We start from the raw sequence: 26,591 nt of genomic DNA on the forward strand, positions 1-26,591 counted from the left end.
ATCAGCTGATTGGTGTCCGGCAAAACTCATTGCAGCACAGTAGTACGCAATGAAACCCCATTTGAATAAGCTGGCGGCAAACAGCTGTTTTCTGGACTAAATCCTTGCGTGGGAAGTTCGTCAAAATAATGTAGTGTGGCGTAAAACTTTTTTTTTGTAGTGTGTTCATCTGTCAAAAATGTATAAATAGGGATGTTTGGTTCCGGACAACCACATGACACTGAAACAATTCGCACAGTAAACATTGTGCCAATACTAAGTTGCTGGGATTCGTTTAGAACATGACTACTTTGCACATTTTGGAATTGCATACATCATTCATGTGTTTTCTGCAAAAAGGTAATCTTGTAAATATATAGTACACAAAGGGTCCTAGAAAGTAATTTTGTCACATTAAAATCATTTAATATAAACCAGACTTTCAGTGATCCCAACGATTTTAAGCTCTAATTAGCCATGATTAACGAGGGTTCAAAGTGTTAATTAACAATGATCAAAGAACAATTATATTGGGACAAAATCTACAAGTGTGGTTTAGAATCGAACTCAAAACGTCTTATAAATCTACGTCGAATCGGTCGAGTTGAAAGCTGTCGTAGATTTCACTACTAACAATGCAACAGAAATATTCAGCTTCATTGCTACATTTCTTATGTGACAACCAACAGCTGATTTTATCTCAGAATCCGGATCAACAGTTGTATGTTATATTGCAGTGAAAGGATTCCTGTTGTGAGTCGTTGTACAGCTGCCGTGGTAGAAGTTTAATGATGATAGTTCAGTAGTAGTTAGTGGTAAAAGCTTGGGAAATATATTTCCTCCCGTGCGATGAACGATATTTTTTCCATGGAGTACCGTTTTTAAGCTAGGCTAATTAATTGTCAAAACCAAATTTCCGTATATCGTTTAAACTTTCAAATTAGCCCAAACATATTCTTTCTTGTTTTGCTGTTAAAGTATATAAGAACAGATTGTACTATTTTTTGATTTGTTTACATGTATCAGGCTTAAAATTATCACACAAATCAATTATCCGGCTTGTTTCAGCCGTACAATAAAAGTTGTTAGAACTAATACAGTTGCTTAAATATTACTATTTCTCATATATTTCATATTTCTCATATGACACGATGATAAACATAAACCATATTAACGAAGATTTGATTTGTAGTTATATTTTTGGAATAATTTCTTCGGCAAGAGCAGGGGCCAAATATGAAGTGCAGCAAAGGCAGTTTGCACTCGCGTTGCACATTATATTTTTCCTACAGTCACCCGACAAAGTTGGCTTCCTTGTACTGTTTATAGTACAGAAAGCTGCTTATTGCTGCATATTTATACTTTGCCGTACGGTTTATACTTTGCCGTACGGTTTATACTTTGCCGTACGGTTTATACTTTGCCGCACATCAGGATTCCAACGAAACAACACCAAACAGCGTGGTTCTATTATGCACGTAATCCGTGTACGCTTGGAAAAGGGTTGGCAACACTTAAAGATAATAATACTATGAGCAGCTGATTGACTATTATAACTACGATTTAACCTGTCATTTCGTGTTTATAGTTTTGGTATTTCTGAACTTTCTGGACTTTTCTTTTAGACGTTTTCAAAACATTCCTACGATCTTAATAAACAAGAAAATGCCTTTAAAGCATTTTTTTAGGCACGGAAACCACTTCAAATTACAAAAACATACGGAACTATATTCTCAAAACGCGGAGCACATTTCTTGTCGAGGAAAAATAGCGGAGTGATACGGACCGCGGGTACTACTTTCTCTAGGGCACCATTTGTGTTGCCAGCTGAACCTAAAAACGTGTTGTATAGTGTTTGAAAGACTAATTATTTATATGCTTTGTAGTGACTGTAGGAAAAATATAATGTGTAACACGAGTGAAAAAGGCCTTTGCTGCACTCGAGATCATTCCGCACTCGCCTGCGGCTCGTGCGTAAACATTGCTCTCGTGTGCAGCAAAGTGCCATTTTCACCACTAGTTACACAAATAACTATTTCCTACAGTTACTAAAAAGCATATAAATAATAATTAGTATTTCAAACACTGTAAAACACGTTTTAAGGTTAGGTTTTAGATTAGGGTAAAGGTTAGGTTAGGTTACATTGAACGAAATGGGAAAAGCTGCACCAGCTGATCGTAATCGGAGTATCTTTATGTGTTACCAACATATTTCCAAGCGTACACGGATTACGTGCATAATAAAAACACTCCGTTTTGTGTTGTTTGGTTGGAATACTGGTGTGCAGCAAAGTAAAAACCGTGCGACAAAGTAAAATGTGTGCTGCAAAGTAAGTGAATGCAGCAATTAGCAGCTTTCTGCACTGTAATCAGTCCAAGGAAGCCCACTTTCTCGGGTTATTGTAGGAAAATATTGTCCACTAACTCGAGCGAAGCCGGTCGGTCTTTGTGTGTCCAGATGTTGAGTCTATCATTCGGGAATGTTTGTTGACAATTTAATGGTAAACTGCGGTTTCGAATTCTCCAGGACCAAAATACCGCTCGGGCCACAAAGAGACGCCGTCACATGGTTTTGGGCTCGGAAACCAGTTTCCAACATCTGATGAAACACTGTGACCTCACGTGATATACTGTTATTGCTCGAAAACGCTGCTTCTCGTGATCGAAATGGGGTTTGCATTTAGAAATTACATCATTTTGTCTTAATTTAAGATGGGGGCGTTTTAGTGACTTGATAATGAGGGGTTTGGATTTCATATGGTAGCCGGTGTGATTTACATTTTACGGCTTTGCCGATAACCGGTGTATTATAAAGCGTTCTATACAACTATCATTTATTTAGATTACATTTTTCCCACGCTTACACATAGCTTAAAGGCGATAAAGAGAGAAGAGCGTGAAGTTAATATGACAGCTTTGTTACTTACCGAGATCACTTGTCTCTTAGTTAATTAAAACCCCAATAATAATTAAGTCGAATGAGTACAGTGTCAAACTTTCAGAAAGGTACTGACTTTCCCAGCGAACTAGTAACCTTCTGACTCGCAGGCACACTCTACCCAGTCAGCCAAGATGGTATTTTGCATACTAAATTAGAGAGGGATGATTTTAACAACATTTTACATATATACTTGTTAATTTTAAACATAATCTACCTGTCTCGCTGAAATGAATACGATTACAAAGTTTCTTACCTTGAATTTGTAGATTTTATTCTATTAATGAGTAGTTAAAGTCCCTCTCTTGCGTCCGGATGGATGACCCGAGGTAATATTTTCCAACATGCTTTTTACCGCATCTTTCACTTAAGCATTTTCACAACTTCTTGCATTGGTAAACCAAGTAGTTATGTAACCTTATACAACGATTTCAATCTACATTGTATTATTGTACATTCCAAATACTAAAAAAATATTCGAGATGTGCTTTTAAGCGGTTTATTGTGTCCTAAAAATCCAACAATGAACCAATAGGTGTTCGCATTGGTTACCTTAACAATGTCAATTAGTTTTCCACCTTCACAGAGGGATTTTGCTGTTTATATTCTTCTAATCCTCATAAACAGAGCGGAGGCTTTGTGATGAGGTGATAAAAATGAGGGAAGAAGACAAAGAGGTGTTCTACAATGTCGGACGCTTTCAGTGGAAACAAAGCCTTTACACGCTACACCTTGTGTTCAGAGTGGGATTTATACCGGGATAACTCAGTGTGACAAGGATTGTCTTCCGATAAATGTATGTAGTCACTATCCATCGATGTAGAAATGGTAGTGATACAATTGTGTGAGGCTTAACTTGTAATCAAAGGATGTTGGTTCGTTCTTGAGAAAAGTCTGACGTTTCTTATGGATAAAAAATGGACCTAACACTTAATACTAACACTTAATGGACAAACACTTAATATTAAAGAGATTAATAAAACTAATAAATACATTTATGTAGATATATTTTCTACAGCTGTAAATTTACTAATTCAATAAAACCACAACTGACCTCTTTAAAAACTAATCATATGGATGAAATGAAAACTAACCGCTTTGACCGTTCAATGAGTACAATCGATAACGTTTAACAAAAACTTCTTCACAATGTTTTGCACAGGAGTTGGTGACGATATTGTAAATGCTTTGACCCAACTTTCCATTGTTACTTCAGTGCGCCGCGGTTGTCGTTTAAGTACCTTTTTATATTCACATTCCATTACTTCTTTGTTTGCATACCACATGTGTGTTTATATTCGCCGCTTGGAGTCGACTACCTGGAGAAAACAATGCTCAAACATCGGTAAAGTTTTTGATTGGTTTTGAAGATCATTTAATTCAGTAAAAAATGTGTGAGTATTAAGTTTTTTTTAAAATTGTGGTCTCCAGTGAAGGTTGTTTATAACAATGCATTGCAAAGCTCTAAAATTTTGTCTAAAAAGTTTTGGTGTTATTGGTTTTAAGCATAGACAACAATAATTGTTTAACTCTTTTTGTCTATGTTTTAAGTGAACTCTATTTGTGAAAAGTAATATAGGATGTTGTATAATTTAAAGAATATAAATCATAATAGAAAACTAGATTTAATTTAGTTTATGTTTTTATTTCTCGAAATCAGGTTTAGTTAAAATAAAATGGCATATGAAAAAACAAACAATCACAATTATAAATCAGTAATTGTAAATAGTAACGAGATTTTAAATAGTTTGAATAATTTCAACCAACATCAGTTAAGGAATGATTGATTATTTAAGTTACCTTTGGTTAGTCTACGAAGATACAGCAATTATAAATAGTAATACAATATGATAAATTAACTTAACAATCAAATCGATTCATATTGGTTTTGAGGAATGAAGCCAAATATCGTCAAATTGATAATCCTACTAATATTATAAATGAGAAAGTTTGGATTTATGGATGTATGGATGTATGTGACAAGTGAACGCGAAAAACACTGGTCGGATTGGGCTGAAATTTGGCATGATGATAGCTCACATTCCCGATTAACATATAGGCATATTCTTATTTCAAAAATCCTTTCGGGCTCCGCCCCAGTGGCTCTGGAGTTTCCCATGTTAACCTTATGAGAAATTGAATTATTGAATCTTAACAGCTGTTTCAATTAAACAAGTTGGTTCTGTTCTATGATGTTCAATAGCATTAAAGTTACAAGGATTACCAACAGGGTGCAGCACTATTATTTCTTTTACATTTATGACAACAGCTAATTTGCAACCAAAAGGTGAGTGAGCGTAGCGAACGAACTTCAACCTGGAGGCGAGTTAGCGTAGCGAACGAGCTAACCTGAAGGCAAGTGAGCGCAGCGAACGAGCTCCAACCTAAAGGTGAGTGAGCGTAGCGAACAAACTTCAACCAGGACGTGATTGAGCCATGCGGACGAGATAATCTTGAAAATTAAGAAGTTAAACGGGGCAAAGCCCGCGGGTTACAGCTAGTATATCATACTTATAATAATTAGAGCATCATTATTCAATAATTTCCTAAAAGAAAACACATATTCATGCGAGCAACCATGTGAGATAGTTTTATAAAGCCATTCAGTGCCTTGTGTTAACTTTTATTTTTAAAATTCCATTCTGCAGTGCAACAATTTATCCTCCGCTGTAGAGTTAAATAAATAGATTTTAATTAAAACAAGGATCCACTCAAAACAAACAGAGAATTCACGTTCAAACACGTTTTCAGTTCTCAGAATGATCGACCAATAGCCAATAGCCAATAGCAAGCCGGCGTTTAACACAGAGGTGAAACGGTTTTAATGGAATAAACTGGAAAAACGTTTGGAGACAATTGGTAATTCGATCTCTACATTTCGATATATTCAACTTGATTTGTTATTCGGAATCGCAACATCGCTATCGCAGGATCCGGAATATATTTTGACTCTTGATTCTTGATTCCTTTTCAATTCAAGTGGGCACGATTCAATCACGCCGTATCGACCAATCCATTTTACTCATTCTTAAGTTAGAATAAAGTGTAAAATGAAAGTTGCATTTATTTAAGTATAACTTGTGTGTAAGCCTTTAGGGGTTGTAATGTTTAAGGTGGTTATTTTTCGGTAGTAAAATAAACTACGGAATTGGTTATTTAAACTTATTTATGATAGTCTTATCTGTAGTAAAGTATCGATCCTCTATATGAGTACAATTAAAACGATTTTACATACCGTTACTTACTCACTGGTATTAAAAGAGAGAAATACGGTACATACTGCAAACATTTGTTTAATTTTTATATTAAAATTATTCTCTGTAGTGACATAAGTTGAATACTACCTGTAGGTATATATATATTCAACGATACTACTTACTCTTGTCGTTAATGCAGTTAAAGGGACCTTGAAATAAAATAAACATTAACATAGGGGAACATCTTTTAGAAAAAGGTATAAAAAAAGGTATATGATATACCTTTCTAGTATATCATCCTACCAGCTGCAATTTCCATGATGGGGAAAGGATAAGCTTAATCGCTATCACCTTCTTATAAGAGTACTGTGTCAAAGGGGAATTTAATTCTTAGGAGGGGGTTTGAGTGTTCCTTCGGTAGTTTTAACCACAAGTACAGTGTGCAATTAGAACTGGGCTAATATGAAGATAAATACACCGTGATAGACGTAGTGCCAGACATTCTTGGCTGCGAAAACTACAATCAACCTAATTAAATGGCCTTCCAATGAACATCTTGATCAATGCTCCGATTGAACATGTTCTGATTCCGGCGGTGAATGTAAATTTGGAAAAGGTCAGGAGCTAATACTACATTTCACAGCTACGCGGCGCGTCGCGCTATATTGTGTGATATGCTTAGGAACAAATCGAGGAATCATTTGCAAAAAATGTTTTAACCATGATGGAAAAAATATTAGTATGTAAATATATTATAGACATTTCCAATTTCTTTGTAGGTTTTATACATGGATCAAACAGTCATTTTATCATACTAATGGATTTGGATTCGGCGAATAAAAGACCGAATATAGAAAACTGTTCGTCTTTCTTTGTATATTTTACTCCTATACCCACTGAGGGAGACTGTCGTCTACTTATTCATAAGTTATTTTAATCACACGTTTTCATTACCAACTGAAAATATAAAAAATCCTAAATTTTGTTCACTAAAATGTTTTAAAAAGGTAAACAAATGAAAACCTATAGGTGTGTTACCTGCCAAGTGATTGAGTTTCAGATTTTACGAACGAAACGGGTTCAATTCCCAGCTTAGCCAAATATATGTGGGGTTTGGACGGATTTTCTTCAAAAATGTTTTTGATTCTTTAATACAAAATTCTTTGTTGTAAACAGCAGTTCAAAAACATCAAGAATTAATCAGTTTCACTATTTAGTATTAGGTGATACTATAATTTAGAGTTCTGTGTTTCACCAATGTCTATGAGTTACGTGAAATGTCATTTTTATATTAAAGCTGTATTTTTAGAATAAATATAGACGTAGTTGAATCAAATGCAATGTAAATTACTTATCTGACTCAAAATGCCTCCTATTTTCCAAGCAACTGTGAAGGGACACAGCTCATTGTCAACCCTAGCGTATTATAGGTCACATCAACTACAGTATCATGATACCAACAGAGAGAAAAATTTAATTTTAAAGTGCAGTAGACGTTAGATTGTATAATGCAGCATACAAACGTCAATGGTACTCTTTATTTGACTGGCAAGCGTAGTCTCAACAGTTCAACGTTTGATCGACCTCGTGAGTGTTATGACTCCCGCCATTTATAATTCCCGCCGTTTATGACCGCAATCGACAGACAGATGACAGAACGCGCGTCGCTGACGGCTGTGTGATATAAATAGCTCGGCTGACATCACAGACATACACACACACTCGTGCCACGGTAATGTCACTCGCACTTCCTCATTGTATTTCCCACGCCTCTCATTGTTTACCACGTTTTCTAGGTGGAGATAAGATTTCGATTAGCGATTGTTTACTAGGTGTGTCACAGTGCGGGTTAAACATGTGTTGGTTTTGTGTAAACCTATATAAGATGTAAGTGTAATGGTGGAAAACCTCATGGCTACCTTTTGCCAGTATAGGGCGTTGTGAATGTAGTAATTAACCGCTTCTACATGTGGTCCAAAGTCCAAATATCTTGAACTAGTTAGGACGTGCGGGGATCGACCTATCCCGCTCGAACCGAAGTCCGAGATGGTACCATTTGGTTAGAAACACACCGAACTTAGAATCTTCTCTTGAATTGTGTTTAAAATTGATCTCACCTGAGTTTCAATTGTTCTGTCTTGAAATTCATCGAAAACTGCGTTCAAAACCGAGGAATTAAATTAAAAATTATTTTCTTCAAAATGATTATAAGAGGCGAGTGCAGATATTAGGCTAGTATTGTAATTTGCTAACATTCTAAACGGACAAATCTTTAAACTATCATATACCTTAGGCTTCAACTCTTCTAAAATACCTTGGCTCAGTCTCCAGTCTCTGAACACTCTACAATAGTAACATTTCTTACATACTCACTCTAGATCAAGTAACCTGACCTACTTCATTCTGTTTTTCATTGTAATAGCTTATTATTTTAAGAATACATTAACATTCTACTGGCATTTTCAACCCTCCTTCTACACAATCTTAGCCCCTCATTTTTTCCAAGCTCACATTTAAGAATTATTAACTAAAATATATAATTTCATTAACCCCACTGTTTATACACACAATATTTTACTAATCAAAATATTTAAAAACTACGTCGTTAAGTTTATTTAGTTTTTTTATAACGAAATATTAAACAAAGCCTACGTGGGATAGAAAAATGCAATATTACAAAAATAGGTTGCATCACGAAAATATGACAAAGTAGATTAATTAAGGTTCTATAAATAAACCGAGCCAATAAGGAAGATCTCTGACTTAAAATACGAAAGATTCTATTTTAAATCCAAACAAGATAAGATTTCTTCTATATTACAAAGCTAAAATTAGTAGGTGCGTTTGTCTTTGGCAGGCCGCACCTACAAACAATTCATACTTGTAAGCACAAGTGTAAAGTGACGTGTAATGTTTTGTAATAGAAGGAATACGAGAAAGGCCTAATATAAAACTCCGAAAGGACATGTGTAAATTGTTGCTGAATCGTAGTTCTCAACTTCTGCTTCGTAATTTTTAAGCACTTACTTGTCAATTATACTTTTCTAATTAAGGCTAAAGAGGTCCTGTGCTATATACTAGACTTAGTGACAACATTGACTATTTATCTCATGGAATCTTTGCGATACCTAACTACTGTAAAAGTACAAGTTGGATAGCTAAGTGGTCATAGTGTATGAACAACAATCAGATCACTGGTTATATCCAGAGAAATTCCTATTTTAATTCCACTCCTGACCATCGCTATGGTGTTTCAGGGCAGCTGAGAGGTATATCCCTGACGGGGGCCATCAGGGTGCCAGGCCCCGACGACCCGGTAGACCCCAACATCAGTTTTGACGAGGAGGGCCCCGACAAGTTCCCCGCCTTCGGACTCCTCCCGGGGGCCAATGTCTCCACTTCCTACTCCTCGTACCTCCCGGACACCATGACCGCCCCCCTGGCAGTCACCGCCACGGCCAGGATCCGCGGTGGAGGCGGTGGTTACCTCTTCGCCGTTGTCGACCCGAGCAATCAGGTAAGATGTGATTCAAGAGGTATAAGGGAGGAACAAGCGGGACACAGTAGATAATGGTCACAGTGAATATCCATACATAGTCATTATCAGTGAAGTTAGAGTGCATACCAATAATTTTGTGTTAACATCAATATCAATATGATGATGATGATGTTAATGTTTACCGTATAACTGTCATTGAGTATTCGATGTTGAATAGGAACTGGAAGAGTACTATGCATTTTACTAGAAAGTTGCCGAAGGCCTAGGTAATTTTATGATAGGTTATGATTGAATATAAACACTATTCTCACCATTATTACAGTTTTTCGGACATCTTGTTATGGTGGCTAGTGCTGAGTAGAAGAAAAGAACGGATGGATCACGACAGTTTACTCTGTGATGTACAGAAAGACTTGTGCCCATACTTGTTTTATCATATGTTTAAAAATTTAAGTGCAGAAGATATATTATGTTTAAAACATTTACTTAGAAAATTATGTAATTTCATCTCACCATGGAATAAAGAGAGAGGCCAATGAACAATTGTATGTAATACTGTACATTTCTTCGCTTAACAAACATTATAAATTACAATGTAAAAACATCAGGTTTGTTTACACTTGTAGGTGACGGCAATTTCGTAAGTTAAACGGATTATTGTGGATATTTTTTTATTAAAGATTAGTAAAACAAACGTTTCACAACATTTTTAAATCAGAAATCTGATCCTGTTTTCTGATGGAAAGACACCTAAAACTTGAAATTATTAGCTCATAAACGACAGTGTAGGGTAACACAATTGCAAAGATAAACAAAATATTGATCCCATTCGAATACAACATGAAGAAAACGAACAAAAAGCATTACCGGTATTTACTCAAGCTATGTTCATGACCGGTGCAATCTTCCCACCTTAATGGAGTCAAAATGAAAATCCCGGCCGGTCGTAAAATGTATATTTTGACTGGTCAGTGATGGAAAATGTAGTATTTATGTATTTATTTCATAAATATTAAATTCTTGTCCGTCTTCTTAAAGTTTTCAACACGAATTTTAGAATAAATGAGTCTCACTTTTTTATCTCCAGTTTTTATTCTTCCTAACCATCTTGTATCGTCTGGAATTGCATAGTTAAATACAACACCTCTCCAAGACGACGCGGTTGCCCCAGGCTATACCGTGGTAGATGCTATCGCCATGCTAATATAATAACTTATTTAGTCTCCACCGCATCATCACATATCTAGCCTCTAGCCGTGGTTACCTCTAGTGCTCTAGCGCTGGCTATTGTTACTGACCATAGAGTGTGTGTGGTTTTATTACCAGTGTATTGTGTCAGAAGATTTACTACTCACTGTTGGTCTGTTGGTATGCATGGGAGCCTATAAAAACCAAGAGTTTAGTTTGATCTTTCATGATGGTAGGTGATGGGAACTAGAGAATTACGATTGTAAATAAGCGTGATAGACAAAACTATGTACAGTAAAACGTTCAGATTGAGCTCGATACAGCCACTAGCGCATCTTTATACTTACTTTAATACTTTCTTATTAAATGGCGACCATACAAAGTAGGTATTTTAAGCCAAGTATGAATGGAGATGAGTGTAGGATGAGTGGCGCGGTCTTGTAGTCTTGTTAGTGACTAAGGCGCTTAGTCTATGCTAAGGCCGACATATATTCCTTTGCTAACCACATCGACCTTAAAGGTGAAAGCTAATTCCGCTGATACCAACACATATTGTTGTTCAGTAACAGTTGTTACTTGTTCCTGTTTGTAGTTACAAAACAGCTCATTATAATTAATTGTGTTTCACAGGTTGTACAGTTCAGTCTGCAGGTCACTCCCAGAGACCAGAACACGTCAGAGATCGCTCTCTACCTGGGCGACTCCTCGGGTCCCCTGGCCAGCTTCGCGGTTCCCTCGGACTTCGCCGTGTGGACCAGGGTAGGCCTGGCGGTTACAGACACCTCCGTCTCGTTGTTCTTCAACTGCCAGCTGTCCGCGACGGTACCAGTACCACGGCCTCCACAAGTGACGTTCGTCCCGGGGTCTACCCTGTACGTCGGCCAGGCGGGTCCAGCACTCGGCGGCCATCTAGATGTGAGTACATTGTAGATGTCTAATGGTTATTACTCTAGTTTGTTGTGTGGGTGTACTTTAGCTTTTGTAAATACAAATATTTTATTCATTGGTTTTGATACGTTTTTAAGTAAGACTAGGTGTAATTTAGGAGATTTTACCACCATTAAGATGTAGTATAGTTTAATCACTCCTCATGATAAAGAACTTTGTAAATTATATATATGTGTATTGTGTAATGTGTGTGTAGTGGTTAATATATTTGGTTATAATCAAGGTTATCTAGCTCTCTGAGTTGTTTGAATAAACAAACAAACCTTTGGCAACAAAGGAAAAAAAACTGCAAACAGTTGCAGGTAAGACATTTGCATAACGAATGTATAGGCCTTACAAACAGGTGTAGAGATTTAAAAGGGAAAAATATAAGTTCAAGTATCCAAATGCCAATATTGTTTTCTACTTTTTAATTAATTTCTATCTAATTTTAATTTCAATAAATTATCTTTAATTATTTCGTTTCAACGAACCCCAGTAGTTTTACTTTTTAATACTATCAATTAGCTGATGGAATTATTACACAAAACAGGATAATTACCATATTTTCTAAACGATAAAGTTATGAGTCAGCTGTTTTGGAATGTACGTATTACACGATGCAGCGTTAACTTTCTGTTTTCGAGACAAAACACAAATCGTGTCGGCGAGCATCCAAGGAGCCGTGAAATTGGACATTATTGCTGTTGTTGCGCCGTGTAACTCGCACAGCCACCAACGGGTGTTGAGATTTCGAAGCGAGTACAAAAATCGGCTTGAAAATTTGAAAAGTTGAAGATGTAATTTTTTTACAATGATTTTCGTTATACTCCAGCGAAAATTGCTATTTTGTGGGGCTAAAGAAGTGCTTTTACACCCTACGCAGAAAAAAAGTGATTCGAACACATCAAATTTATGTTTTAAAATTTAAATTTCATTATATTGATTTTGCAGAAGAAAATAGTAACGGTTGATAAGTATTTTACCGCTGTAAAAAATATTTTGTGATAATTATCGTTGGACATAGTAACTTTTACTAAATTAATAGCATCTAAGATTATCCCTTTATTGACATTTAGACCAATTAGAAGAATTTAAATTTGTTTTTGCCTAGGTGAGGTCACACGTGTTACTACTAAATGAGGGTATCGACAATTTTTATAAAATACGTTGTCGTGGAGATTCCCAATTGTTTGACTAGGCTAGGCTTATTATCATCATTGATTTGGGTTGATTGAGTCAACCATCCTGTTTATACATTGGCACCCGGATTGAATTTCTTTGTCACTGTAACAAATTTATATTGAAAATGTAACACAGAATTGCATGCATTTCCTCGTAAGCGTTGTAGATTTACAAAGAAAAATCACTTTATTGAGTAGCGGGAGTGCTTAGAAAATATAAGGGGATTTCATCCATGAAATTGGAAATTTCAGCGTCGATAGTGCAGCGTGCGGGGCTTAGGAGAGCTCAGAAATAAATTTGTCTCTTGGAAATGCTAAAGGGTATTTGTTTTAGTAGACAGTTTTACAAAAGTATAAAATCGAAATTATTTTTGTCACAAGACTTTGGCTTTGAATTCGAATTTGGATTCGTGTCTAATTCTAAACGACGCTCTTCCTTTTTTCCTTTATTTGTTACATTTTTGAAAAGTATCTCTACAGTTCGTTTCCGTGCAAAACGATTAAGAAATCGCCTTTTGCAACATGGCCGAAAACAATTTCCAACGTTTATTATAACAAAGAAGTATGTATTGAAAATGCAATACACATGCCGTTGTGAGATTTAAATATCCAAAATAGAAAAATTTAGATTTTAGAATATTTTTTACACTCTATTCATCTTCATGGGTTTATGAAACTCCTTCATATTAACTTTGTTTGCTCGGCAGCAGAGGTGTGATATTGCATAGGCAATGTAGCAGGCGTTTTGCCTCTGTGTTTGGAGCAAAACTATTCGAGTTGTGTAGATTTCTTGTTTGAATTAATTACATCAAATCTAATCTATTCATTGACTCTTCGGAATAAAAAAACCCGGATTTACCATAAAAGTGACGCCAGTCAATGAATTCGCCGGTTGTAAATTGAAGTTGTATAGGGAGGACATATTTTTGGACATGTATTGTTTCGAGGACATATTTTTTTATCGATAAACAATTAACAGTGTGAAATAAATTTTAAATTCTACAGATACATCCCTGAATAACGAAAAATAAATTATTGAGACTGTTTTTAAAAATAAGTGATTTCGAAAATCAGGATGAGAAGATAAACATGACTGAAGAATAGAAAATACAAACCTGAAGAATTAAATCATACCTCCGATAACGAGGAAGAACGTTGGTTCTATAAATAATTAAATTGTACATGGAAAGCCGGCGATTCCGGAGTTTTATATCTGTTCTGGCAATCCTTTAATGGGATTTGATGTAGGATCGTGCGATATTTTACTGTAGTAATTCGTACTGGGAAGGTGAACGGGTGAAATGATTTATAGATACACATTTCCTATTCCAAAATATAAGTTAATTAAAAACAAGAACGGAATTTTTATAATTTTAAAAGTAATTGTAAAAAAACGTGAAATCTAAGAAAAAAAACGAGCAAAACCTTTTCAAATTTGTTTATAAAGAAAGTAATTATTATTATTATTAAATAAATACCGTGAGATTTCGAACAGCACATACAACTTGCAATACCTCGGTGACAAATAGGCTAAAAATAGCCCATGCAAATCGTTTAACTTATTATTATTATTCATAGATAAAACATTGGATTGAAAATGTTTAACGAAACAGAGAAAACTCCTTGCTTGAGGGAAGATACCCTACTAAACCCAATGGCACTAATGAAAAGATCGAATTTGTTATTAAAGCCAGTCAAATAGGATGTTAGTTTACACGTTGAATTAAAATTTAATCAACATGTGACAGTTATTAAAATAGTTCTAGTGACGTTAGTTTATGGAGCCCTAAGCGTAAAAGTACATAGGTCTCGGACCTAAGACATACTACGAATAATTAGTATTAATCACTTCTATAAGGAAATATTTGCGGAAACTTATAATAATTGTCGACCCCTTGCCTAATAGTCGAAGGTGATATAAGAGCCTACACTCAAAACCATCTTCACAAGACTTTTCTATGATCAAATCCAAGGATTATTGTCTGATGGCGAATGTTGGATGCCACAAATTGGTTTGACCATCGCAACGTAACGTATCAGATTATGGTCGGTCTACCATCCAGCCACGAAATCTCAATTGATTGATTGATACAATAATTTGTGTAGTTTTTCTGTAAGAATAATATCAAGGGAATAAGTATGTTTGAAAAATGGGAAACTTCACAATTCGCTACTTAATGGTTTATCCTAATCCTAATACGTATAATTAGATGTTAAACATGTACCGGCTTACCTTCTAAAAAGAGTCATGTTTTTAAATTCTTTAGGTCACTCTAAATTATTTTGACGATTAACATGTTACGTGTTGCTGGCATTGTATGAATTTACATTTTCTTGCATTGATAATGAGGTGGATATAATCTACAGCTACATATATATATTTATTTTAAAGTCTGTTCTTGGTCCACACAACTCTTTTGAAAGCTTAAGCCCTACGCATGAACATGTAGCAGCTATTACTGTATTAACTATAACTACCACAATGAGAACACTGCTTCGCACTCGACTATGTCTGCTTCTCCAGGGCTCTTAGTCTGTGATTAATTGCATAGTTTTATCACTGACCTTTCACCTTTGTAACGTTAATGCCGGCTTTAAACATCAAACATTACTTTAACATATGATCCCGAGTTATAAATGAAGACTTTCGTAAACACAGGTATTCATTTTATTGTGTACTAAAATAACATGCGGCTGTATATTGTTCGAGTGGGTAAAACTTCACTTCAAACCATATGGTAAGCAGAACTATTTTGATTGGAACAAAACATTTAAATCCCTAGGCCTATAATATAATTGGGATTGATTTGTAACATTATTAAGATATATCAGATACTTGATTACTTCTAAAGTTTTTCCAGAGTTTTAAAACAAGTAAAAATTGTTAAACTGGAAGTACAATAAACACCAGCTAATGCATTGTAATTCAATCAAAAATAACCATAAAGAAATAAGGTTCAATTAAAAGACACCAAAACATTATATTTTTATTGTGTAATAAAACAATAAAGTTGTATATTATTTTGTAATATAAGAAATATTGTTTCAATATAACACGAAGGGAGGAAGAGAGGGAAATATAGTGTCTCAAGACTGGATATCGTCGATATTTTCTCTTTTTCAAGAGATCGGAAGGATAAAGTAAAAGCTTTCTGTATAAAGATAAAGAGCTTTTATAAGGATGTTATTGTTTAGTAAACGTTTTCTAGAGTGTAAAAAATGTATTCAGGAGACTTCTGTCCAACGGGAAACTATTTGTCAAATATGTTGTTATAAAAATCGTGTGGCTTCTACTGTTGTGAGTTCTTCAATATAAATTTATGCCTGATTGAGGGACTATTTTATGTTAGTTATCTAAATAGGCAGACCCTCTGCGTAAGGTGTATTCTGTACTGCCAATTCAATGAGTTATAACATAGCCAAAATAATTTAGTGAATAACAGGATTCGTACCCGTTTCTCTGGGACTATAGAGTCTCACTAACCTATAGACTAAATAATAGACTAAATAATAGTCCCTTAAAAATATTTCTAGATGACAATCGCTATGTAGTCGAGTTTTTGATTAGCTAAGGTTTGTAATTTTTTACATTTTGCTATATTTATATTGCTATATTGGCTATATTTTAAATGCTACGCAAACTAGAATATAGGCTGGATATTTGTGATATACCTGTACAATGTATATATGCTAGTGATCATATTGATACAATTGAAAACGACTCAATCGTCTTATTAGTGGAAAATACATGTTTGATAATAAATCATCTCTATATTAAGTAGACTATTAGATGGATTTCGTTTCCGTTTCTTTGGGTCTTTAACATTTGCTATTGAATACTGAAAGAGTGAGGTTCTTTTAACAAGCATTACCCGTGTTAAGGATTTTTAAAGCACGAAACCAATTTTTGAGGACAGATAGACATATAAGATACATTGCGTCCAGAAATACGATACAGGTTTGTACTCTCATATAATTACCCCCAGAGGGGCTGAATACAGTCACTTGACCTTTGAAAATCCAATGCTTGGTTATAGCATTGACATTACTTTACTTAGTGTGCGGTCATAGCAAATCAAGATACAATTATATCTTGTCCAGATACAAGATCAAGATACAATTATTTAGTTTATGGGATACAATTATTTCTTAAATATGTACACATAACCTATTCAGAAATAAATGTTACATTTTTTATAAATACTCCTTAACTAGCTAACAGATTTCAAGCTAGAACCGATGGTTAGTTAAATGATTGTTTAATTATTTTGAAAAATCAATTCCAATAAAAATTAAAGCCTAAAATCTTGTTAAAAGGTGTTCTAAAATATTTGCCAAAAATTAAACAAAAATTGTTGGATACAAAATTAGAAAAGTCCAACACAAAATAAAGTTTTACTCTTAATAAACCACACGTATTGTTTTGGGAATGAGCCTCTATCATTAGTCTGGACACGCACGTAATAATGACATTAGGAGCTCCAAAACATTAACTGTATCTTACAAAAAACTAGTATAAACTAACTAAATTATTACAAGAATAATGACGAATCGTAGCCTAGGAAACAACCTAACATTCCATTATTAAAATATTTCATCTATAAAATACCACGATGCTAAAAATCGTACTCAGAAGATTATTTGTGTTAGAATACGAGCAGTTATTTTAATTGATTTCGCCCTAGGTTTAAAAGACAGAGTTGGGGGCAAGCCTCGAATATAAGTAAAATTTTATTTTCTTTTCACGAAAAAGCTAATTAAAAATTACCAGAAAAAAAACCAGAAAAACTTTTAGGTTCACATGAATTACAATTACGAATTATTATCAGTACCATTTTAACAATTCTGTACCGTTATATTTTATTAAATTACGAGCAAATAATAACTGCTATATCTATATAAATAAAATTAGAGTTTTGTCTGTACATTGCTCAGAATTATATACTTTTAGGTTATTTTTACGTTTTATACATTAAAGAAGCAGAAACGAGTCTTATCTCAATTTCTGTCTGTCTGTCTGTCCCTTTGTCTGTAACACTCAAGATGGCATTTTACGCAATCTTCTCCGTGAAAACCAGAGTACATATCAAGATCCAAGCCATTTTAATGTATTCACTGGATTGGCGAGAGTGTCTTTAGTGATTTAAATAGAGCCTCACTACTTTGTAAATAAAATTATGGACGTTCAAAAATGCAGTTTTGTGCGATTTTTGTCAAATTTTCGTTCAATTTTTATCACAGAATCGTCTATGAAATAACGAACAGCTGTTCGGATCAAGATTATTTTTTCTAGCTGTCAATGACATGTTTACAAATGCTGTTTACAAATACCGCAACTATTTCGAATCACGTTTTGAAAGCAAATCCCAACCAAGTGAGATTAAAAACGTTTTTCTTACATAACGGATTTAATTAATCGCAAGTGCAATAATAGTGTAACCGCAAATGAAATTAAATAACTAGACATCGTCCAAATCGGAACCAGAAATTCTTTGAGTATAAAATGTTTCTTGAGTTTTGACAACCAGAAAGAAGAAGACCTTGAATCAGTGTTGTATAGGGCTGTGACACTGAAATGATCGTCGCCAATAGCTTACAAAAAATGTTTCCACTCATTGACGGCGCTTCAATGGCGATTGTGTAAAGTGTAAAGTAAAAAATCACAACTGCAGTGGGTGATTGTAACAGAGGTTTAACAGAGGAAGTGCTAAACTCGCTTTTCCAATGTGTCACTTTCTGTTTCTACTCACCGTGTGATGCAATCGCTGGACCATACAGCCAATAAGCTCATAGCTCATATCTTGGGTACGTAAGCCTACATATTTATTCATAACAACCTTTTTGACGACGATCCTTGATACCGGTACTTTTCCATAGAATACATGGCCTACCTACTTAAAAAATAAAATTACAAATGACCAAAACCCCAACATTGTGTGATTTTTGTCACATTTCCTTCTAATGTTAATAGATATACTAATCATTGTTTAGAGAATGCGTAATCTATTAAATAACAAAAAGTTGTTTGGGTAAGGTTGCTTTTTTCAAACTGACACCGATAAGTTTACGCTATAACTTTTTACGAGAAAATCCAAAAGCAAGAGATCAATAACCTCGAAGCTAGATATTAATGTATTTAATTGGTCCGATTTACTGTAATTCTTAGGTAGGTTCTTACGTAGGTACTGGTTCTTTTCCTTAGAACCGGTAGTTTACAAATTAGATATCGTTGGTGTTGCACCTTATTTATTAGAGCCGTCCGTATTCAATTTAAGTGATGTCTTAACTCTGTATAAGTTTTGCTTTTTCTGCCTGGATTCCAAATCTTAGCTTACCCGGTTGCTAAGAAAATGATACAGTAACCTATTTGAGTAAAACATTTGTTGGGCAAACCATCATGAATTGTTTACGCCTTTATATTGTTTATGTATCAATAGTTCGTGGCCTTTGTTGGATTGTTGTATTGTGTTGTTTTGTTGTATGTTGGTAACGCATTAATGTCCATATTTCTCAGTGTTTCACGGAATGGACAAGAGCACCTTTGATACTGAAAATGTCAACCGGAATAAAGTGTTAAATGGTGAGGTTGAGGTAGTACTTTAAATACGTTTAAGTTAACCGATGTGGAAAGTAACTTTCAATATAGGCCTACTTATATTATATTATTATATTATATTATATTATATATTATATTATTATAGGGCTACGCTTCATGGATCTATAAAACATTTTTAAGTTTAATCATTGGACATATGGACCAACACGATCCGGGCGACATTTAATTGCGAAGCATTTATTTTGGCTTGAACTGTCAGATACTGTATTTGCGAAGGTTTATATATAATAGTTTTGCCAGCATATCTGCAAATATGCAAACTAATTGCTGCTCTTGATCTTAATATAAGAAGGTTTCAACTGACTACTATAAGATCCCCGTGCGTAGAACGGGCACACAGCTAGTATATAATAATAGATTGGTTTAAAAATGTACTAATTAGGTTTGACCTTACAGGGTGGAATTATTTTATATGATAAAAACGTATATTTTCAGAGCAGGTCACACTTGCATCACACTACACGGGCATTGTTATCACTAATGACAAGAGTGAGACGCAAGTGAGTCAATGAGGTCTTTCATGTCACTCACACTGCCTACATACACAGTGTGACATTAAATATCCAAGAACCCACCAACATGATTAAAATACAACGCAAACCTTAGTAGATCCTTGAATTTTACAACTAAAACAACTGAAAGAGTGAGATGGATTAAATCTGTTGTACGACCTGCATGTGAATTTTTATTGCTAGGGTATAAACAAATTACATGACTATCGATGCATTACGTTTCAATTGTTGGATGCAGATTTTTTTCATGAGAAGGGTCAATCATAGTTCGGAAAAATTTAGGAGTGATTCGTAGTTTAATTTGGGTCATGGACGAAGAGATTGCCTGATGAATATTTTTGTGTAGTATCAATATTTTCTGTGGCATTGAATAACATTGAAAAGGTGTCATTCTTGAAATAGACCTTTTGATATTACATAAAAACTCGAAGTAAAAACCTTGAACTAAAGTGATGTTTTAGTTAATTATACATCTCGCAGTTTTGCTGTACGAATATAAAATGCCAGTATACTAATTAATAGGAAATATATGAATAGATTTGTTACATGTACCATAAAATTAACATAACCATTAATTCTTTCAGTCTTTTCATAAATTGCTTTACCTATATAAAATAATAGACAACTAGATGCGTAACATGATTGAAAATATACCTTAGGAATCCATACTTTTAACTTTTCCAATCCAGTAGGCAGAGTAAAGAGTAGTATAACATTGGTCAATGGTTAGTTTATAAAATAAATACACGTGTTCTATGGAAGACATTTCAGTTGACCGAGTACTGTCATGTGAGCTGTCACTAACAGCCGCTCAAAGCTCTTTCAACATCCATCTTTGTGTTAGGTAGTTTAGAGTGTACAAACAACATGTAAACACATGAACAAATTTGAAAATGAAAATAGCTTTGATACATTTGTTTTCTTATCGGATATTAGTCGGATCCTGGTAGGAATAATTCTTTCGGATTTCATAATATTTACTACATACGGTTTATTATTCTTTGGGGTTCGTTATGTGCAAATATCTGTTTTACTATTAAAATGCACGTTTCAATCTCAAAATACTACATTTATTTACCAACTAGATGATAAGTTCGTTCATATATGTACATTATTATCAAATTTTCAATAAATTTCTGTTAAGTTGACGATAGTTTATGATGACACCACATGCAGAGAAATTCCTCACAGATCTTATTCAACATAGAGTATTCAGCTAATGTTATTGACTACTTGATTGATGTATTGACCAGACCTGATCCTCGTAAAATAACACATACTAATCCATGTACATAATTGACTTGGTTGACCTCTTTTCCATATCGGATAAATTATTGCCTGGGTTTACCTGACTAGACCGATTTCATGCCTTACTATCAGCTTTGACAGTTCATCGCAGCATGCCGAGAACTAAGCAAAAAATAGTACATCACTTCAAAGCAACCTTTAAAGGTTATTGACCACGGTACTGATTTATATACCAGAAGTGACACTCGTATAATACTGATTTATGAACATAATTCACTACGTTGATCAACTTCTGATGTTGGATTAATACTTATTACTTTGGTTCATCTGGCTAACTACGGCATTAGCTTTAGAAAGTGCAAAACAGCACGCAAATAACTACGAAAAACTTTACTTTAAGGCAACCATTGATTGCAATTTAATATTGTACTTTTTCCTGTCTGACATTTAAATCCTATTTTCTATAGTAAAGTAAAGTTGGTTGCGTCTAGCTATTAATTGTTTACCGTTTTAGACTTGTTTTCGATGCAAAAAGAAATGATAAAATAGCTTAATGACTAAAAACATCTGATGACAAATAAAGGTATGACTTAGTTATGGGAAATTAAGTCTTTTAAGTATTCAAATTATGACAATATCAAATAATTAGTTTTTGAAGACTGCTGACAAAGAAAATCATTGTAAAATTAGTTTTATGTATGATTGTTATAAAAAGTATAATAATGAAATAACTTTAGAACTCCACCGAAAACTTTGAATGCTCTGAAAGCAAATCTGTAAAAAAAAACTACATGTCACCTTTTAGACTAATTGTATACAGTTTCATTTTGCAAATAAATGAGGTTAGGGTCTTTAGTGTACCTTGTTGTTAAAAGAAGTGGTTTTAGATTAATTTCCTACAACAATAAATCCTTTGTTGTATTTTTGTTACACCAATTTCAGTCTCTAAATTATTCTATTAGGTCTTACATACGTCACTTTCAGAATATGAATGTTCGTTATCAATTATTTAGTTGTTTAGCTGATCGCCCTTATAATTTTCCACGGCCAGCTAGTAAAAGTAGTGCCCATGTAGCTCTACTATCCTAACCAGATGACTGAATACCGTGAAAGAGGGAATAAAAGTACGAGAGAAAAGATATTAGAGTACATTGCCGTTCCATTCGGAGCGTATCTTAAAGCGAGGCAGTTCCATTAGAAATATGAAAAGATGCATTAGGCATCTCGTGCTCTCTTAAAGTTCTTATATGAATGTAGATCTTTATGAAAAATCGCAGTTCTAGGTAATACATATTTATGTAATGTGAAAAATAAAAATTCAGTAGTTATAGTACAGTTTCAGTTAAAACAAAGGTTAGCATTTACTTGCAGTATCACTTTTATTGACAAGGCTATTGATTTCAGACAACAATAGAAGGTATTATCCATCCCCTTGTACACCCTGATTTATAGCATGAATAGTATAAATTACTACAATTTATATTGGTAAATCAATTAGTTAATGACATGAATCTATATAAGTGTTCTCATACAACCATCATGGTTTAATTTAGCAAACATGGTTTTATTCTAGACTTAGATTCATGAATAGGTAAATCTCACATTTAGAACACCTGCAGTTGTGATTACAGATTACAATATGTCACTCATATCCCTCAAAACGTAGTAATTGAAGTTTCTGCCGCCAGACGGAGCTTAAGTGTTCAATTTGCGTAATTTCAGCGTCACATACCGCTTTAATTTGCCAAATTGTTGCTTGTTAAGTCGATCTTTGCTCAACCAATTACATTTGATGTTTGTATAATCACCTCCGATAATGATACTGACTGTACACTTTGGTTTGAATTTGGTTCACAGTAAACTAAAAAAAACATGTAACCTAAATAATAGTTATCTATTTATATTTAAGATATGCCTCACAAGTGTATCAGATAATGATAGGGCTATCCGCAAATTTTAGTTAAGATATTAACTTATTAATTAATTATTAAAAACTCAAGCTACAAGCCCAGAATACAGTTGCAAGGTCGAAAGTGTTGTTGGAGTACATTACACTTAAGAACATCCCTACCCAAAACTCCCAAAAGAAAACTTTCTAATCCATCTATTCTGATTTGGACAATGATTGATGTTGGGTTTCTTTAATTTTACATACTCGAAAAATAGTGACTAATAACTGTTTAACTTGAAACAGTTATAGAGGAAACGATTATTGAGGAAATAAGTTAGACAGAATAAATTTGTTAAATCAATTAAAATTGGTCTGAAAGTATATCAAACAAAAAAACCTACAAAACCCTAAAACACCCTTTGCAACAATCCCCTTAACTAATTCACCCCTTAAAAACCCGTTGGAAGGTAGGGATTGTTAACACTTGTTTTTATTTGATCATTGTAAAACTTGGTATGGTACTCGTGAAGCATGTTGGAGGAACTATTTCCCAAAATTCACTTTAACTGCTGCGAGTGCACAAAAGGAGAACTCATTAGGACATCAATAATATTAGACGCATACACTTTTGTTGCAAAAATTGTAAATAAAATAGAGGAAGATTTTAAAAGGTAAAATTGGAGCTGATCATTCAACCATCAGGACTTGTTCTTAGATTTGACCAAAATAATGATTGGACTGAACAATTCCCTCCTATTGAAGAAAAAATTATAATTTCCACAAGATTAAACTTGAGTGTTTTAAGTGCTTAAACGTGCAATTTATAATATAAATTACCCAGAGGTCTGAGAATAAGAGGTTAAATTTAGCATAAAAACGAACATCTCCGTCACATGATGAAGTGAGCAATGCTGCCAACTTTGGCCACGAAATTTGCCACGACAAAGTACTTCCTACCACGACACATTTGTTGTTTAAAGTAAGATACAATGTATCATTTCTGAAAAAAAGTTATAATTTTCTTTTCCACACACTGTTGCTTATCTACATGTTACTTTTTGGGAATAGCTTAAACCTGTTAATTGGTTGGAGTTTTATATTAGGTATAATGTATGTCATTTGTAGGTTGATTTTTTCCAGTGTGGTCATGGTTTTTTTTAGGTTGTATTATCGAATGTAGTAACGCTTGTAAGGAGTCGGATCTGTAGGTCTATAAATTTAACCATAGAAAAAAATAATGAAACTTTATAACAACAGTTATACTTCTCTGTGAAGAATTCTAGTTGGAATGAAAAAAGTCCAACAATGTTTTTTTAGAAAAGTAATTTAACTTTTAAAGACAATTTGAAAGTAGATTTCATTAACACAAGTAATCAAATAGTACAAATAAATGCAAAGCTTACATGACTGGCAGCTCTAAATATGTTAAGGATGAAATAAATGTACTATGAGACTGCAGTACATAAAAAAACATCTTGCTCGACAATATAAAAGCCAATACAGTAGTAAATTGCTGGGTAGTTATATCAACACTGATTTGAGAGCTGTCTAGAAAGTTTCCTGAATAGTTAATGAGATGTTTTCATTCGGGGACTGGGATATTCGTAACTTATTAGCCCATTTTGTTTTTATATAGAAAAATATGAAAAGAGATAAAGCAAGAAATTGTCAAATCTAACTTTAAGAAAAAGTAGAGATTACAATGGCAGGCCATGTTTCTCAATTCATCTTCATTTCTCTGCAGAGAACCGCCTGTGGCTGAGTAAATGGCGAAATAAGTGACATTACTGAAACCCAAGGAAACTCGATCTCATCTATGATGCTTTGGGCGTTTGGAACGTAAGTTATTTTTGTTATTGAAGCGTGTTGTGCCTTCATAATTTTCATATTGTGGGACGACTTTTTCCCAAAATGGAAATAAAAATATTTAAATGGGAATAAACGAACATGATTGAAAATAGCAATTCAATTTACTTCAACATGAACTACTCATATTGTATTGTCAACTTATTTTATTATATTTTTTATAATCACAAAACTTTAGGCCTAATCTCTGTTGTTCAATGAATAATTATTGTGAATTAACTTAGTTATTTTAATCCGCAAAATAACAGTGTATCAGGGTAAAGGGGGGCTTTCTGAAATTTTACGTAAGGAATACTGTCATATCCTAATATATGAAACTAATTGAAAAAATAAAATGGATTGTGTTAAATATAAAATTCTTAAAAGACGTACAGTAAAACGTTTTACCAATACAAAGATGGTATTTAAAACAGAAATAGAGGCCGAATAATAAAGCATTTTTTGCGTTAAAACTAATCCAAAACTTGGTGTACACTTTAAGTCCAGTAAACGTTATAACAAAAAGAATATCACACATATTTTAGTCTGATCGGTAAACTATTTCGAAACTACCGTATGATTGATATAGTAATTTGTCTGTATAGAAACACAGGTTAAAAGGGGACTTGGCTTAAAATACCTACATATGTATGGCTGCCATTTAATAAAAAAAGTATTAAAGTATGAAAAGTATAGAAAATAGGCTACTGGGTAAAAAAAGAAACAAAAAACCATTGTGTATATAGCTGTATACAAACATTTTAATCTACATAATGGAGGAAGGTGTAGTTAATATACTTTTTCACTTGTGCAGGAGTAATGCTTTATTTCTCTCAATGATGGATAAAAACGTAACGTGTTAACTTGGCACTTTGAAATGCATAATACCCTTGTATGTTCTAAAGCGCTAACACACTAGGTATGTTTGGGGTAGTAATTAATCAACTTCACATATGGCAAATCAGATCCACCTCTAAACCAGTGCTCGTGTCCATAGCTCCGTAAATCAGAGAACACGAATACAAGTCCGTTAATACAGCCTTAACATGCCGGCAATTACGGTGTTCAGGCTCCTTTTTTTTATTATTTTCCAATTCTGTAATTCGAACTAGTTCATTTTACGGTTGTTAGTGTAGAGTTGGTTTGAATGGTTTATTAAGGGGTTGTGTTAAAATTATAAGATTGAATATATCAACAACGCTCAATTTAAGTTAGATATGTACGCGTTTCGCGATTACATCATTGTCTGCTGGAATTAGGAAAGTTCTCCAGCCAGTAGTGTCAGTGTCGTCATAAAGTTTTTACAATTCAATTCATTTTTTTAATACAGCTGCACCCTTTTGGAGCGTATTCTATGCTGAATATGTCTGAAGGATGAGTGTAAAACGAAGTAATACTCCCGCCGCAGCAAACCTGCAGACTATGCGGATTTTAACTTGTCTGATTATATTTTTACAACATTTCCATAAATGAGACATATTTATTCCCAATTTAAAAAACATTAGATTTGAATAGTGCTTAGGTTTGCTGCTACGGGGAAGGTAAAAAGCGTTGTTTGACCAAACGC

General features: G+C 34.0%; 1 protein-coding gene across 3 annotated transcripts in view; it reads left to right on the plus strand.

The window, feature by feature from the left end:
- Positions 1-26,591, plus strand: part of LOC129002299 (collagen alpha-1(XVIII) chain-like) — a 392,307-nt gene that overhangs the window by 37,987 nt on the left and 327,729 nt on the right. For all 3 annotated transcript variants that reach the window (XM_054429992.1, XM_054429990.1, XM_054429991.1), the window contains exons 3-4: positions 9,372-9,631; positions 11,432-11,716. In XM_054429992.1, the coding sequence (XP_054285967.1) occupies positions 9,372-9,631; positions 11,432-11,716 (545 nt within the window). The remainder of the gene's footprint in view (positions 1-9,371; positions 9,632-11,431; positions 11,717-26,591) is intronic.

Source organism: Macrosteles quadrilineatus, unplaced genomic scaffold, assembly GCF_028750875.1.
Source record: "Macrosteles quadrilineatus isolate MER2022 unplaced genomic scaffold, UCM_ALF_1.0 Scaffold_9__3_contigs__length_116548681, whole genome shotgun sequence".
Classification (NCBI taxonomy): domain Eukaryota; kingdom Metazoa; phylum Arthropoda; class Insecta; order Hemiptera; family Cicadellidae; genus Macrosteles; species Macrosteles quadrilineatus.